The sequence below is a fragment of the Meles meles genome, chromosome 19 (assembly GCF_922984935.1).
Source record: "Meles meles chromosome 19, mMelMel3.1 paternal haplotype, whole genome shotgun sequence".
Classification (NCBI taxonomy): domain Eukaryota; kingdom Metazoa; phylum Chordata; class Mammalia; order Carnivora; family Mustelidae; genus Meles; species Meles meles.
The window spans coordinates 27189976-27205935 of record NC_060084.1 but is presented as its reverse complement, the minus strand read 5'-3'; the positions used below and the strand labels follow the sequence as shown (position 1 = coordinate 27205935).

General features: G+C 47.2%; 1 protein-coding gene across 3 annotated transcripts in view; it reads left to right on the top strand.

Annotated features, from left to right (window-relative positions):
* The window catches only part of NUP93 (nucleoporin 93), a 110026-nt gene extending 100267 nt beyond the window's left edge, over positions 1–9759 (top strand). For all 3 annotated transcript variants that reach the window (XM_045988647.1, XM_045988648.1, XM_045988649.1), the window contains 9 exons: positions 198–324; positions 438–510; positions 796–840; positions 2437–2553; positions 3330–3448; positions 4287–4404; positions 4848–4931; positions 6381–6509; positions 9494–9759. In XM_045988647.1, coding sequence (XP_045844603.1) covers positions 198–324; positions 438–510; positions 796–840; positions 2437–2553; positions 3330–3448; positions 4287–4404; positions 4848–4931; positions 6381–6509; positions 9494–9604 — 923 coding nt within the window. In that variant the 3' untranslated portion in view covers positions 9605–9759. The remainder of the gene's footprint in view (positions 1–197; positions 325–437; positions 511–795; positions 841–2436; positions 2554–3329; positions 3449–4286; positions 4405–4847; positions 4932–6380; positions 6510–9493) is intronic.
* The last annotated feature ends 6201 nt before the right edge of the window (positions 9760–15960 follow it).

The window sequence follows — 15960 nt, the reverse complement described above, 5'->3', positions numbered from 1 at the left end:
AGTGTTCTAGCAATTTACTACAGGATGCCATTTCCCACACTGTGGAAGGAAATGGAGGGTAGGGTACTGAAGCTTATTGGCAAGTGTTGGCCAGGCTACAGGACTAGATGCTGCTGGGGGTTTGGATTCCCATAGCCCCTGGCTGCTGGGTCAGCGGGGCAGTGTGGGTGTGACCTTGTCTGTCCCCCATGGTGCAGTCAGCCACGAGCCTGGCGACCCTCCCTGCGTCCGGCGGCTGAACTTTGTGCGGCTACTTATGCTCTACACCCGCAAGTTTGAGTCGACAGACCCGAGGGAGGCACTCCAGTACTTCTACTTCCTCAGGTGAAACTCCATTTTGACCATTTACTTGAGCTGGTTTTGGTTTCTGGCATCCTGAGGACTATCAGAAGCCTCAAGGCCATGCCAGAAACCATGTTGCTTTTGTTCCCTTCCAGGGACGAGAAAGATAGTCAAGGAGAAAACATGTTTTTGCGCTGCGTGAGTGAGCTTGTGATAGAAAGTCGAGAGGTACGTAAGTCCCTCTTCTCTCCCACCCACAATTTGCAGTGCACATGCGCATGCCACTATGTGGTCCCACAGCATGGCTGTGCTGGATGTGGTCCGGGGGGTTTCCATTCTCTTGGGTTTCTTGGTTTCTGATAATGAAAATGCTGATTCAATCTCACTGCGTCCTGGTTTATGTAAAACTCTTCCTACCTCCCCTCTTTTCTTCCCCCTCCTACATCTCCAGAGAATTGGGGCTTATGCGTATATTCTTTTCCAGTAAATTGAGTAAAATTTTTGTCTCCACAGTTCGATATGATCCTTGGGAAACTAGAGAATGATGGAAGTAGAAAGGTGGGTTAAATGCACCTGTAGTGATATGTTAGTTGGCAGTTAGGGTTGTATAATTGTCAAAAGAATGTAGTTAGACTTCAGGACTCAAGATGCAAATCTGAATGAAATTACTTAGTTTAAAAAACAAAGGATGAAAATCACAGGCCACAAATAATGCCCTTGATTTTAACACACATTTATATTTATCTGTAAAATACATAAATTGATGATGAGGTAGCTTTTTGATCGTTAGTAATCTCTACACCCATTGAAGGGCTTGAACTCACAACCCAGAGATCAAGAATCACACACTCTTCTGACTGAGCCAGCCAGGTGCTCTGATTAGATGGCTTTTTTAAGTCCCAAGGACTCATCTGTTCATACCTGCCATTTTTTGAGCTGAGAAGACCACATTTCTGCCGTTGTTGGCTCCGAAAATATGCAAGGAAAGAAATTGTTTAGTGCACCTCCTGTCCCCAGATAGCAAAGTTAGCAATGTGCTTGACCTCTCTCAGAAGGTGATTTGTGAGGGCTCAGAACTTCACACGGACCCCAGAGATACAGCTGTGCCTGTGAGCCTTAGTGATTCCCTGCGTGCCGTCACACGCTTGGGGAGGCCCAGCGGAAGGGGCAGAGGCCTCGGTGTCAGAAACCAGTCCTCATCTGCCTTGGGCATTCTCCCTGTGGCCCTGGGGAGACTCCGGCCTTTCTCAGAGACTCACTTTCCTCACTGGTAAAAATGGGTGGCTTGGACCCAGCAATCTCAGGATGAGCTCACAGGGCTCACACTCTCCAGCTCAGAAGAAAGGCCAGTGATCGTGCCGGTGACAGTGGCCATGCTTCTTGAGCAGTGACATTTGCCAGGCGCTGTACTGAACGCTGTACAGGTGTTTTCTGATTTAGCCACCATGATGATAATCCAACGAGGTGTTTTTCAGGTGAGGAAATGGAGGCAAAAGAGGCTCATTTTCTTGGGATCACACAGCGGGTAGGAAGGGAAACTGGAATTTGACCCCAGAGCCCGTGCTCTTCACTCTTCTTCTTTGCTGCCTCCAGGGTAGAAGGAGCAGGCCACCCTAGCTCTTCTGTGCTTCCTAAGGCCTCTTACATGCTCTTGACCATTGGCTGCTGGTGATTGTGGATGGTGATCATTTTAAAAAATATCCTGACACCCCTTGCCATATATTTTTTCAGCGCTGAGTTTCTTTTGCCATCTGTCTTAGAAAGGAAATCCAAAATCTTTCCGATATTTTATGTGAGCCTCCTGATTTTTCCACTTAGTGCCTACTCCTCAGCAAATGTAAGATCATTGGCTATTTCACCTACCCTCTGGATCATTTTGGACAATTAACAAGCACAGATGTCTTATTGCTGGCTCCTCTGTGCTGCCTGTGAGTCTCCTGCTCCATGTGTCCTTTCCTTGGTCCCTTTCATGTGTTTAATAGGACCTTACATCTTCAAGAAAGCCAGAGTCTAGCTGATGACATATATGTGTTACCCAGGGCGAGCATTTTCAGTAAAAGTAGTTTTCAGATCCCAACTGCTTCTCTGTGTTTAAAATAACAGCTCTGTGCTCCTGTCTCTCTCCTCCTCCCCCTCCATAATTTGTCTTGTCAGCCTGGAGTCATAGATAAGTTTACTAGCGACACAAAGCCCATTATCAACAAAGTTGCTTCCGTGGCAGAAAATAAAGGACTTTTTGAAGAAGCAGCAAAGCTCTATGACCTTGCCAAGGTAAAATGTGCCCTTTTCCTTCTCCTTACTTAATAGATTTGTCAGCCTTTTGGCATTAAATGCACAAACGTTTTGACGACGCACCGCTGTACCATACCACTGTCCTGCTGAGGCATTGTCTTCTAGTGCTTAGGCAGCTAGTGATCCCGTCAGGGTGAAATTCCCATTTTACAGAATTATTTCTGCCCATAAGGTATTTCTGGCCAAACAGGAGTAACATATTGCAAGGATATCCTGCAGGCTATGAGCTCTAGTCTCATTTGGCAGCAGAATAAACGTCCATCACATTTCGATGGTGAAACTTTGGGTGAAAATGCCTTCCTGCTTACCCTTCTGGTAGCCACAGACATGCTGGTGAGCACTGTGTGTTAAGGAAGGAAATGACAGCTGAGGCGTTTTGAGAGAACCAGAATAAGTATTTCGACATTAAGAACATATGGTGACTGCCGATCATTGTGTGGCCTAAAAAAGATTATGTTCTTTTTTTTTATAAACTGAGAAAAGTAGGCCAAAAGAAGGTTTATAATTCATTTTCTTAAATTTAAAGATGTTTTGATTGGGTTCTAATTAAGATGTAGAAAAATGTACAAACATTAAGTGTACAGCTTGGCGAATTTTCCGTGGGTATATATCTGTAACCATCATCCAGAACAAGATACAGAACCGTTTTTATCCATCATATCAGAAAGTTCCTTCTTCGGGTTATTTTGTTTTTCCTTTTGTCTTTTACTGATTATTTAACTGATTGCTTCTTTAATTTTAAAACAATTGAACAGAATGCTGACAAGGTGCTGGAGCTGATGAACAAGCTACTCAGCCCCGTCGTGCCCCAGATCAGCGCACCACAGTCCAACAAGGAGAGGCTGAAGAACATGGCGCTCTCCATCGCGGAACGGTAAGGCTGAGAGCTGGCTCCGAGGCTCTGAGGGGGCCCAGCGCCAGTGCCCACCAAATGCACCCTCAGTTCTACTAGTCACATCAAGTCGTCTCCCAGTGACTCCCCACCCCTCCAGGACTGTTGAGAGTTCCTGTTTCCCCACTATCAGACTTTCAGAGTTTTGCCGGAAAGCAGGTATGAAAGCACATCTCAACTTTCTAATCCTGCACATGGGGTTTAATTCTAGGGATTGTACTCCTCTATAGCTTGTTAGCAGCCCTCTCCAAGACATTCTGGGACAAAGCTAGTGATGGCTCGTTAGGGAATTCTTAGAGGTGGCCAGTGTTTAAGAATGTACCTTCCTTGGTGAGATAACTGGGTTATCGGACTTTAACTGATGGAACTCCCAGGCTGAGGCAACAGTCATTACTTTTTGTGCCCTCTACAGATACTCCTGATAAAGTGACCCAGAGAAAATTGGGTTGGAGATGCTTTTCTGGGAGAGCACAGAAGAACACTCCTTATCAAACAATGCATTTAGTAAACAGCCCCCAGTGGTAGCTGCTAGGCTTTTGGCCCATCAGAACCTCTCACCCTTCCTGGAGATTTGGATGCTTGAGGTGGGGGCCGAGGCTAGAGAAGTGTGCTTCATGCAGAATATTTATAGATGGATTCTTTGCAAATCCACCGTCAACTTCTTGACCATTTGAAAAGAAATACTGCTTTCCACTCCTTAATTCACCTCATCTAGAGATTTCAAGAGATTTTGACATCTTTCAAATGCTGTTCTAAAGTTAAAAGTTGCGCAGAAATTCATAATTACCCCGTCCCCCCTTCCTTCTTTTTTGTCTTTCAGGTATAGGGCTCAGGGAATCAGTGCAAATAAATTTGTGGACTCCACATTCTATCTTCTGTTGGACTTGATCACCTTTTTTGATGAGTATCACAGTGGTCATATCGACAGAGCCTTTGATGTAAGTTTCAAGAGGGATGTTTGAAGTACAGGTTAATGTATGCCCTTGGAAATTCAAAACACTTCATGGGATTCATTTAAAACAAAGGAAATGGTACCACATTCTTTGCCTGTTAAGCAAAGAAGACAAGCATGATCCTAGGAATTGAAAGGGAATTTTTGTGTTGCTCTTTTTTCTTCCTCTTTTCTCCCTTATTCCTTTCCCCATTAGTCTGAAAACGGAGGCTTCTCAAAGTAACTTGAAATCTCTGAATTTTGTAATTGCCTCAGAAAATGAGATTAGGAATTAAGTTAGCAAATTAGAATCAAAGCCTTTGTGTGGTGGAGAAGCAGCATTTTCTATTAAGAAGCCCTTTATAACATGTTAGCTGCTGACGTGTTTAAGGAGATGAAATGACTGTGATGGTTGTATCATATGGGGCTGGTGGGTTTTGTTTTAAACAGATAATTGATCGTTTGAAGCTGGTGCCCCTGAATCAGGAAAGTGTGGAAGAGAGAGTGGCTGCCTTCAGAAATTTCAGTGATGAAGTGAGTCCTTTTCTTCCTGCATTATGGAATTTTTTTCCTCCATTTCTGCTGAAAGCTTTTGTTTTAATGTAGCTGATAATGGTAAGAGTCCTTGTAACCACCTAGACTGACTTTTCAAAGGCGAGTCCAATTTCAGATATCCTGGGTTGGTTTTTCTGTGAGTTCACCTGTCACCATCAGATTACTGTTCAAATTCCTGACTCAGAAAACACAGTCGCTTTAGTGATTAGACATTCTCGGGGGAACAGATTTCTGGTTGATCCTGTGAGGTTTGTTTTAATTCCGTATTACTGACTTTTTCTAGAGGATGTCTTGGTGCTGAACTCTGACCTTCTTTAAATAGTTCCCTTGAGTGTCTGACACACGCTCCATGATGTACTTCCTTTCTTCCCTTCTCTGAACTGTTTTGTTTTGAGAAGCAGAGCAGTGACCATGGACTCAGTTATCATGAGCCCATGACACCCAGAGCCACTGTCTCTCTGAAGGGTTTCTAGCATGTTGCCACCATCTAGCTCAAGGATACTCAGTTGAGCTGCACACTGGATTACCAGGAGAGCTTAAAAAAAAATCTTCATACCCAGACCCTACCCCCAGAAATTGTGGTTTCTCTGATCCAGACTGGCCTCTCCATGCAGCTGGGGTAAAACTCTTCTGTAGAACCATGGACACTCAGGGCCAACTGCCTGGTTCTGGGGTGTCATGAATAGTGTTTCCATTTAAAGCTGTTACTCCCTAAGCAAATACCTTTTGTGAAAACATGTTTCTGTTTTAGAAGAAAAAGGGAGGCCAGCTTCTGCCCATGTTACCAGCTGTGGTGCTCCCAGTTTAAAAGGTCTTACCCCTTGCCCACCTGCCCTTCATACCTGCTGTCAATTCCGCCCCAGACCCTTGCCCTTTTGTAACTTGCCTTCCCCCAGGATGGATCGTTCACTGCACTGGGGACTGAAGCGGTGCACCTCCTAGGCACTGCCTTTGTAGGCACTCCCAAGGACTCTGCTAGGGCAGTGCACCTGCGCTGGGAACGGTCTGGCAGGTGTAAGACAGTGGGGAATGGTGGGGACTGGAGAGCTAATGTGTGCCTCCCTACCTACTGACACTGAAATCCAGACTGCTTTTGCTCATCACTCTTCTGGCCAGTCCAAGCGTACATGGTGTCAGATAATGTCAGCATGCATTTGGCTCCTGCCCTCACTTAGGAGCGATGGCATAAAGGAGCAGAAGAGTGACCCACCTCACCAGAGCAGCCTTGCCTGAGTTTTGCTCTCACACTTGGCATTTCAGTGCCATTGACTACTTTTTGGTGACTCGGTAATTCTCTACCTGGCAGCTATGGGAAGTGGTGTGCCCAGGCCTGCCTGGAGTGTGTCCCTCTCCCCCAACACACGCACTTGTTCTTGTCCCCAGGGCTTGTTTCTTTTTCCTTTACTTCATGTGTTTTTCTCTGTGCAGATCAGGCACAACCTCTCAGAAGTACTTCTTGCCACCATGAACATCTTATTCACACAATTTAAGAGGCTCAAGGGGACAAGTCCATCCTCGGCATCCAGGCCCCAGCGAGTCATCGAGGACCGTGATTCTGTAAGATCCCAGCATGGACCAGAACCATCGCTGAGAACCACCTTTCTGGTCTGCCGTCCATGGCAGCTCATGAGACCCTTGCTCCTGACCCCAGATGCTCTTTTTCCTTACGCTTAGCAGCTGGGTAAACCCTGTGTCAGGAGTCTCTCAGAAGAAATTGAACATTAATGGGATTGCTGCTCTTAAGCTGCCTTTTTTTTTTTTTTTTTTTTTTTGAGAGGGGGTGGGGGTGTCTGCCAATATCATTCTTTTTTTTTTTTTTTTAAGAGCACACATGTAAGCCATGGTTGAGGGGGGTGACCTGGGGCAGAGGGAGAGAGAGAATCTTTTTTTTTTCTTTTTTTTTTTTTTTAGATTTTATTTGTTTATTTGACAGACAGAAATCACAAGTAGGCAGAGAGGCAGGCAGAGAGAGAGCCGGGCGGGAAGCAAGCAAGCTCCCCGCTGAGCAGAGAGCTGGACGCGGGGCTCGGTCCTGGGATCCCGGGATCATGACTCGAGCCAAAGGCAGAGGCTTTAACCCACTGAGCCACCCACGCACCCCAAGAGAGAGACTCTTAGGCAGATTCCATGCTCAGTGTAGAGCCCAATGTAGGGCTCGATCTCATGACCCTGAGATTATGACCTGAGCTGAAATCAACCAACTGAGCCACCCAAGTGCTCCATGCAAATAACACCTTTTAAAAAGTCAAACATAATACCAGTTTGTAGTGATTCCATAGGAATGTCCTACGCATTTTAAAAATGGGAAGGTTATTTTATGAGTCTTAGCACTTTCCCCAGAACTGTAAGTATTTTGGCCAACACAGGAATTTGATGCAAACCCTTGTTTCTGTTCTCATCTAAGCCTCACAGTGACCCCAGAGAGGTCTCAATGGCAGTGATTGCTAATCCCCATTTTACAGTTGAGGGAACTGAGGCCCAGAGTCAGGAAGCAGTTTGCTTTTGTGGTCCCCTCAGGGGGAGGTAAAGGAGCCATGTCTGGAAGTGTCCCTTTCCACTGCCTGTGGGTCAAGCCAAGTCCGGGTAGAGGCCTGGGACTCACATGGTATATGTTGTCCGGTTGATTTGATGAAAAGAAGAAGTTGTTTGACCCAATTAGGAGTCCCTTTCCCTTGACTTCCCCATCTAGTCTTCTACCTCCAAGGGTGTCTGGGCTCTCAGCTGGACTTCACAGGCACTGTCGTCACTGTACTGCCGTCTAGTGAGTGAGGGTGGAACTTTGCACCTTCAGCAGTGTGGAGAGCGGTGCTTGGAGTGGTCCACTGGTGGTAGGCCCATCCATGTGTGCCCCGAGGCAGCCGCTATCTGCCATCCACCCTTGGGGAGGCAGGAGCCTGAAGCACATTGACAGTCAATGTCAGGAGGTCCTCATGAAATAAGTGGGCTCACTGTGCCTGGACCTTGGCAGGCGAGTGTTGAAGTGTTGGACGTTTCTGGTGCTCTGTGTGCTGCCCACAGGCCAGAGGAGGGCTTTGCTGCAGAGTAGAGCCATGGCCTGACAGGCCCTTGTCCCACATTTGAAAGGAGTTGTTTCAAGACCAGCTGAACTCACATTCTGTGTGTCTTAATCTCTCTTTTTTAGGCACTTAGTTTTTAAGTATCATGAATAAAGCCATTCTGTCTTCCTCTCACCCATTACTCCTTTTTTATAAAGGATAGGGATGAGTAGGGTCAACAAGAGACTTTTGTGTAAAAGCTGCCCAAGGAGTGGCTTCCTGGCCTACAGTGCAGCGCGGCCTGGTAAGGGGATGAGCCCCTTTGCTGAACACCCGTAAAGTTTATGTAAAGTAGCTCCAAATCAGGCATGAAAGCCCATACACTTTTATACACTGTTACTTATTTATTTATTTTTAAGATTTCATTTATTTATTTAACAGAGATCACAAGTAGGCAGAGAGGAGGAAACAGGCTCCCTGCTGAGCAGAGAGCCCGATGCACGGCTCAGTTCTAGGACCCTGAAATCATGACCTGAGCCGAAGGCAGAGGCTTTAACTCACTGAGCCACCCAGGCACCCCCTTTTATACACTTTTAAAGAAAATCTGATGGGTACTCTTCATCATAAAGTAAACATTTCTTTTAGTTTGGATATTAATTAAGACATATACTTGTTGTCGTTTCACGTATCCCTTGGCAAAAATCCCTTGGCTTTCAGTTTTCTTCTTGAATGATCCTTAGGAAGCCTAGTAAGTGACCCTTGGATTTTCCTTAAAAGTCATGTTACTGGTCTAAAAGGTGTTTGTAGATTCTCCCTTTCTACTCCAGATATGGTCTCCTTTCTTGCTGCTGTAAGCACCCAACATGTCTCAACATGAGGCAGCCTGAAGCTGTTCTTCTAAGTTTCTTTATTCCAGAGATAGTGTTTTATCACCTGCAAATCGGAGTGAAAGTTATCCCTTTTTTTTTTTTTGTTACTGGAATCACCTGAATTAAAATCTTTTTCCCTCCTGGAACATCTAAGAATTTCATGAATATTATCGCCCAGCATAAGGGCCCAGCACTTATGTCAGGAGGGAAGAAATGAGAGGAGTGAAAGGAAGGAAAAGGGAAGAAGCAGGAGAGAAAGAGAGCTGGAATGGGACTGGGCACATTTGTGGGGGCCTGAAAACCTTAGATCGGAGGCAGGTAGACAGAAGCCAGCCAGGAGAGAGCGAGAGACGCAGAGCAGTAAAGCGGGCCGTGTGAAGCTCAGGGCTGTGTCCAAAGCCAGTCACACGTGGCAGGTGAGGCAGCTTGCCTAGCAACCACGTCTGTTTTTTACTTAGTAGAAGGGCTTGGGAACTGGGGCCCCAGCGGACGACCTTTGCTTCCTCTACACTATGCGGGCCGTAGGAGAGTTGAGGGTAAGACTGTCACCCACCCACCTGAAATCTGGCCCTGACACCGAGGGGTAGAACATGGAAGACCATGGTGGTCGCTCCCCAGGTAGTGCCCCGACTTGGAAGTTCATCAGTACTCTTCTCTTCTTTTCCCTTTCTCTCAGCAACTCCGAAGCCAAGCCCGAGCCCTGATCACCTTTGCTGGGATGATACCCTACCGGACGTCTGGGGACACCAATGCAAGGCTGGTGCAGATGGAGGTCCTCATGAATTAAGTGCCATGCTTTGAGGGGCTTCTGGGACTGCACGCTGTCAGTACTTCAGGCGCATGGGCCCACTGGGGTGGAGTTTCTGGTTTTGTTTCTGTTGTGTTTTGTTTTGTTTTGTATTATGTATTTTTGTCAGCACCAATAAATTTCTTTGATTTGTATTTCTTTTCACATTCTTTTATTTTCATTGTTTTGTTTTGTTTTGTTTTGACTTTGACATTTTTTTAAACTTTTTATTTGTGTGGGTGGAAATGTCTTCACTAGTGCTTGGACCAGAGAATGGTAGGCTTATATAGGCATCTGTGATTTGGTTAAAGTTGACCTTAAATGATTAAAAATTCACCCAAAATGAGCAAGGAAATGAAGCCTTTGGGAGTTGCTTTTGTTTAGACACAGTATTCCATATGGCAGGGTCACGGTTCATTTTTTAACGTTTTCATTTGTGAAAGCCACCATCAGCCTTGGGTGAGTTAGGATCCGTGTGAACAAGCTCCATGCCCCCATCTTCTCTCGGGTGTGCCTTGGGGTCCAGGGGGTGCTAAGACCATCCTCCAAATCATCTGCTCTGATTCCAGGATTAATTAGTTTGCTGTTCTGTAGAAATCCCACTGGAGATGGAAACAGACATAGGAAAACCACTTTTTTAAAGAGGAGCATGAAATACCTAAACAGGTATTTCAGCTGGAGCATGAGGAGGGCAGGCCTCGGAGCTTCTCCCTCCACAGCTGCCCTGCTGAGGTGCCTGCGTGGGCCTGTGCACTCCCCTCTTCCAGAAGACTTCTCATAGAGCTCGCTTTTCCTTTCTCTGGTGGTCCGTTTCTCTACTTGGACAGCCCATCCTTCCCACTTTCTCACTCAGGAGGCCCACCGGCCAGGTGAGCTCATAGGTCGCTTTCCGAGTGCAGATATACGGAATCCAGCCACTGTTGGGCGTCAACACTGAGGGTGCCTGGTCCCTGAGCAGAGGTTGTCCCCCATCATGGGGTCTATTTCTCCCGCCACCAGTCCTGAACCCGTACTGAACTAGAGAGAAGAGAAGGATGACTGTTCCTGTATGGGCCAGGCGAGCTGCAGGAAATCAGGCAGCGGTCAACCAAGCTGGCTTTACCGACTGTTCCTGAGGCCAGCACTCCCAGGATGGTATTAAGATCCCAGTCTCCAAAGGTGCTTTTCCTCCTGGAGAGTTTTTCTTTCTTCACAGGGCATGGATACCCTCACCATCCTGTAGTGGTTAAAGTAATTGTTAGCTTGCCTTTTGGGAAAGCGTTAATCTTTCCCAGAATAATAATGGGACCATCTGCTCTTCATCATTTGAAATCCATGATCCATCAAGGACGTGGCCTGAGGGTCGGCAGGGGCTTCGTCTGCCTTCCTCCTGTCCCACCTGCTCCCCCTGGAGCACTTGCCTCCAGTTGAGCTTCACTAAGAAAGTCTCAGAAGATGAGCCCCGCAGGGGACTTGATGTAGCAAGTTGTACCCTGTTGATAGGTGCTCAGTTATCTTTTAAACAAGTCTCTACAATTTGCTTCAACAGTGCTTTACAACAAGAGTACTCTGGACTTTGCATAAAGTGTGACCTCATGTTCTGCTTTCAAGTATTAGGTCTTCCTCACAGACAGACCTGTAACAGTGCCACCAACGTGAGGAGGCTCAAGTCCTTCAAATACGTATTTGCTCCCCGGCTCACCACTTGTTCGTCACGCCCACCATGAGAATTCATTGTGAATTTGCCCTTCCTTGAATCATGCCCTTCTGCTAGCTCCAGACCCGGGAACAACCAGTGAGCCCTTGCATAGGGGTTTGGGTCCTCCGCCCTTCCACCTGTGGATGAGACCTTGAACTGCCCTGCTGGGGGAGCTGTGTGGAATTGAGAGGAAAGCTGTCCCTGGTTGGCACCGAGTACTTGCCCAGAGAGAGCCATCAGTAGGAGAAATAAGATAACTGGGTTCATACCAGAAGGGCCAGACTCCCAAAGCAAATCTCAGTGCTTGTCCTACAGGCTGGTTCTGTGGTTCCGCGTGGCGTGTTTGGTGTAGAGATGCAGGAGACCAAGGCTGAGTTTGCAAGGCCACAACATAACAGGTTCCCACGTATTCATGGTTACAGCTTGTGCCCAGAAATCATGATCCTGTGACAGGTCATTAGGTAAAAGTCCTTTTCCGCTCACCCGTTCAGGGTGAACTAAATCCTTTCCCTTGACGGTGGTCCATGATCTTAGGATCGCTTATGCAGAAAGACACAGAGATTCCAGTCTTTTCCAGGGATGAGATTCCAATCTTTCTAACAAAATCAAGGGCACTTGGAGACTGACAGGGTTAGTGTCTACCTCACGGTGGCTCATAATCAACTCACTGAGACACTCAAAGGCAAGGACTGACTCAATCAGGGTCCTTTTCAGAGGCCTTGAGATTGGATTTCAAGGATTCTGCTCCTTTTATTTATTTATCTATTTATTTTTAAGTAAACAGCTCTGGCTGCCTAACTTCAAAGGGAAAACAAGAACTGGCGAGCTCTCTCAGAGGGGGTCCTTTGGTTTTAGCACTTCTGAGCTGGATGGCCTCATCCTTGAGCAGGAAGTGCAGGCCCTGCCCTCGCCCCCTGGAACTGACAAGCCTCCTTAGAGACTTCATGGCAGGACAGCCATTTGTGGTGACTCTTGATACAGCATTTAAATAGGGTTTGGGTTACTTTATGTACAGTATTGTAGACTTTCCCCCCACAGTACTAGTGTTTGCAGATTTACCCCCCCCCCCCAAATTGAGGACCGTTCACTCTGGATTATCCCCCCTGCCTGCTCTGAGCAAACTCTTATAGCCAAATCCTTAACACTAAATCTAGCAATTATGGGCAGATCTGCCAACATCCTTCTACCATAGACTGGCTCTCCACAGTCCTTGTTTCTCCATTAGGCATCAGAACTTTTGTCTAGCTCATTAGGTAGCTCGCAATGCTGCCAAATTTCCTCACGCCGCTCAGGCAGTGACTCCAGCATGCCAGATGCCTGAATCAAACCCCAGGCTGGTGGGTTGCCTCAGGCCTGCCAAAGTGCTGGCAGGCCCCACTGACTAGACTCTCATTCAGCATTAGTCCACCATAGAGTTTGGGCCCCGTGTCCAGAAGACTGGGAGAAAATGTGCATGTTATGCTATCATTCAAACACTCACTGTATATCCATAAAATAAGGCTCTTGCACCTGCATTTTGGAAATGTCAGGAAGAAGACAGCAACTCATTAAATAGCAATTGTGTAGCCCTCAAGAAAAATGAGGCTTTGGGGGGGGGGGGTTCCTGAATGTCCCCCTTTTCTTCATTCTAGGCTGAATTCAGAAGTTACCTGTGTCCAGCCCATCTTCTGACCTTTTCTCAGTAAACTAGTATCCCTCACAGGGCAGGAAGAGAAGGGAAAGACCTCTGTCTTCCTGCTACTTGTTTGTAACTGGTTCAATTGTTTCTAACTGGTTAAAACCAATAACTAAAATGTTCTGAAAATGAAACTCAAATGATCTGCACTTCTTGCCTTGTAGATGGCTGGTGTGGCTGGCTAGGATCCAGGACCTGGCTGAACAAGGCCCAGGTGTCCATGTGCTGGGCTCCATCACTGGGGATAGCCAGGGTAATCATGTTCCCCTCCCAAAATTGTTCACCAGTCTAAGAATTTGGGCTTTTCCCCCCATTCCTCTCTTTGTCACCATCACCTAAGTGGAAATGCAGGTGATTTGAAGTTGCTAACCCAGGAAGAGAGAAGAATTTTTTCTTTTAAAGATTTTTTATTTATTTATTTGACAGACAGAGATCACAAGTAGGCAGAGAGAGAGAGAGGAAGGGAAGCAGGTTCCCCGCTGAGCAGAGAGCCCCATGTGGGCCTCGATCCCAAGACTCTTGATCCCAAGGCAGAGGCTTTAACCCACTGAGCCACCCAGGCGCCCTAGAGAAGAATTTTTTGTCCTAGCCTTGATTTTTGAAATTACTTCTGTGTGCCTTCTGGGTATATAGCCCACAATGGATTGCTCAGCAGATTCTTGGCTTTGGCCTCCTGTGCCAGCTCCCTCCCCACATCCACGTGCCTGGATTCAGACTCCCTTTTTCCAGTTAGGGGCCTTTATAGGCATGCAATCTGAAAGAAGGTGGAAAGGAATGTCTTGTGGTCAGACGACACAGAGCCGATGTTTCAAAGAAGGAAAGGTGCAGAGCCGCACAGTATGCAGGGAGATGTTGAGAGGAAGGGGGTAGAAATCTGATTTACTGTTACCAATAAAGGCCAGATTGAAAGGAAAAAGGGAGTAGGAAGGGCTGGCCAAAACCGAGCATTGCATTGGCATACTCTCCTCCTTGCTGCCTTTACCCTTGGGATATTTGAGAATCTGTTTTGGGGGGATGGGAGGTTAAAAGACTGCCTCAGACAGTGGCTTCTCTTTGAGCAGGAAGCAGGGAGCCAGTGAACCCAGATAGGACTTCTAGCAGCGAAACAGACATAACATGGCCCCTGCAGAGGCCCCAGCCTACCTGGGCTAGACAGGCTCTTGGGTGGCATCCAAAGCTGCAGGGTCGACAGCTAAGGAAGTCTCCTTCATCTGGGCCAGAGTTAGCAAAAATACAGGACACCCAGTTAAATTTAAATTTCCCATAAACAATAGGTTCTTAGTTACAAGGATGTCCCAATTTTACTTGGCTGTCCTATCCAGGCTAGCCTCTGCTGGCTTTTGCTGCCTGGAGGCGTCCAGGTTTGGCGGAGGCTCCAGGAGATCTCCAGCTAAATTGGATTACACTGATTTGTTGCACTGTTTATGCTTCTGTGGGCCGTGGAAATGACAGTGAGATATGGAGTCACTTGAGAGAGAGCAGTAACCGGAATTCAGTTTTGAAGAGCCAGGCAGGCTGGCTGCGTGGGATGACTGTGGGCCCCCATTGACCCCCGCTGCTATCATCTACTGGGTATTTTTCCATCAGGAATTTCAAATGTGTATTTTATAAATGGAGAAGAAGGAGGCAGAGTACAGCCTTTTCTCTCTCGGTCAGTAACTTTCATTAGAAACGCAGTGGGGAGAATTCTTTACTCCGCTATTTCCTTTTGTCTTTGCTTTTCTGACATTGTCGCTGGCTGTGTGGTGTTTGTGGGGAGAAGGAAGAGGTGGGAGAGAGTGTGTGTTCTGCATGTTCCTCTCTGTAAAGGAAGTGCTGCATAAAGTAAGTGCTCTATTTAGGATGGTTCTTTCAGCACCACCCCTGTCTATAGCCAGTAAATTTCTGGGATGTTCTCCCAAAATGCCATGTTCTCCCTTTGTTGAGTCCTTCAGTAGAGTAGAAGCCTTTCTTGGGCCTCCTTTCCTGGGAATGTTCTTAGCTGAGGCACAGCCTGGGGCTCCTCACAAGGCAGCAGAAGTGCCTCTTTCCAGCCTTTGGGGGTGACTGAGCCAGACCCCTTCTCCACTCCTTGCAAGGAAAGCTATGGCCTACCCAGGTCCCTGGGTCTGCGAAGATCCCAAGGGTCTGTGTAAGTCCAGCACTCCCATCCCAACTCCGAAGTCTGGCTCTCCCCTGCTGGTCTCCGAGTTCAGTCCCCTGGTCAGGGGTCTGAGGAAGGTCAGAGTCTGGCTGGAGGTGTGGTGGGGTGATGATAAGAGCCTTTGGTGATCATCCCAGCATGTGGCATGTGTTCTGGGACTGGGAACTGCTTAAAGTCTGTGACTGTTTATTTGGGACTCTCAGTGGAAAGCATTTGAAAGGGGGGTTGAGAGCCAGTTATTGGCCTTGGGGGAAGGGGAGGCAGGATTGGAGGCTATGTTTTGGTCAGATGGTGGGAGAGACTTGGGCCTGGTCACAGGACAGGTGTTTCTTTCTTTCTCTCTTTCTTTGCTTTCTTTTCCTTCCTTCTTTCTTTTCTTTCTTTCTTTTTTAGACTGTATCTATTTATTTGACAGACAGAGATCACAAGTAGGCAGAGAGAGGGGAGATGGAGAAGCAGGCTCCCTGCCGAGCCGAGATCCCGATGTAGGACTCGATCCCAGGACACTGGGATCACGACCCGAGCCAAAGGCAGAGGCTTTAACCCACTGAGCCACCCAGGACAGGTGTTTCTTGCTCTCTTGGACAGTATCTGCCTGTGTTTCTGACCTGGAGGTGTGTTTTCAAGGTCCGGGTTTGGGATTCTGGGGATTATGCAAATGACCGAGGAGGTAGGAGTTGTTCATCTCTCTACAGGAGGGGGTGACCTTGTCCTGGTGAGAAGCTCTGGAGTGATTCTGCTCCAGTGGCTTGGTGGCCTGAAGGGGTTTCCCAGGACAGTTTCAGCCCACTCCATTTGCATGGGGGTCCCTCAGCTTGTTCTGGTCCTCGGAGCTTATGGCAAGCCATTTCCTGATGAGT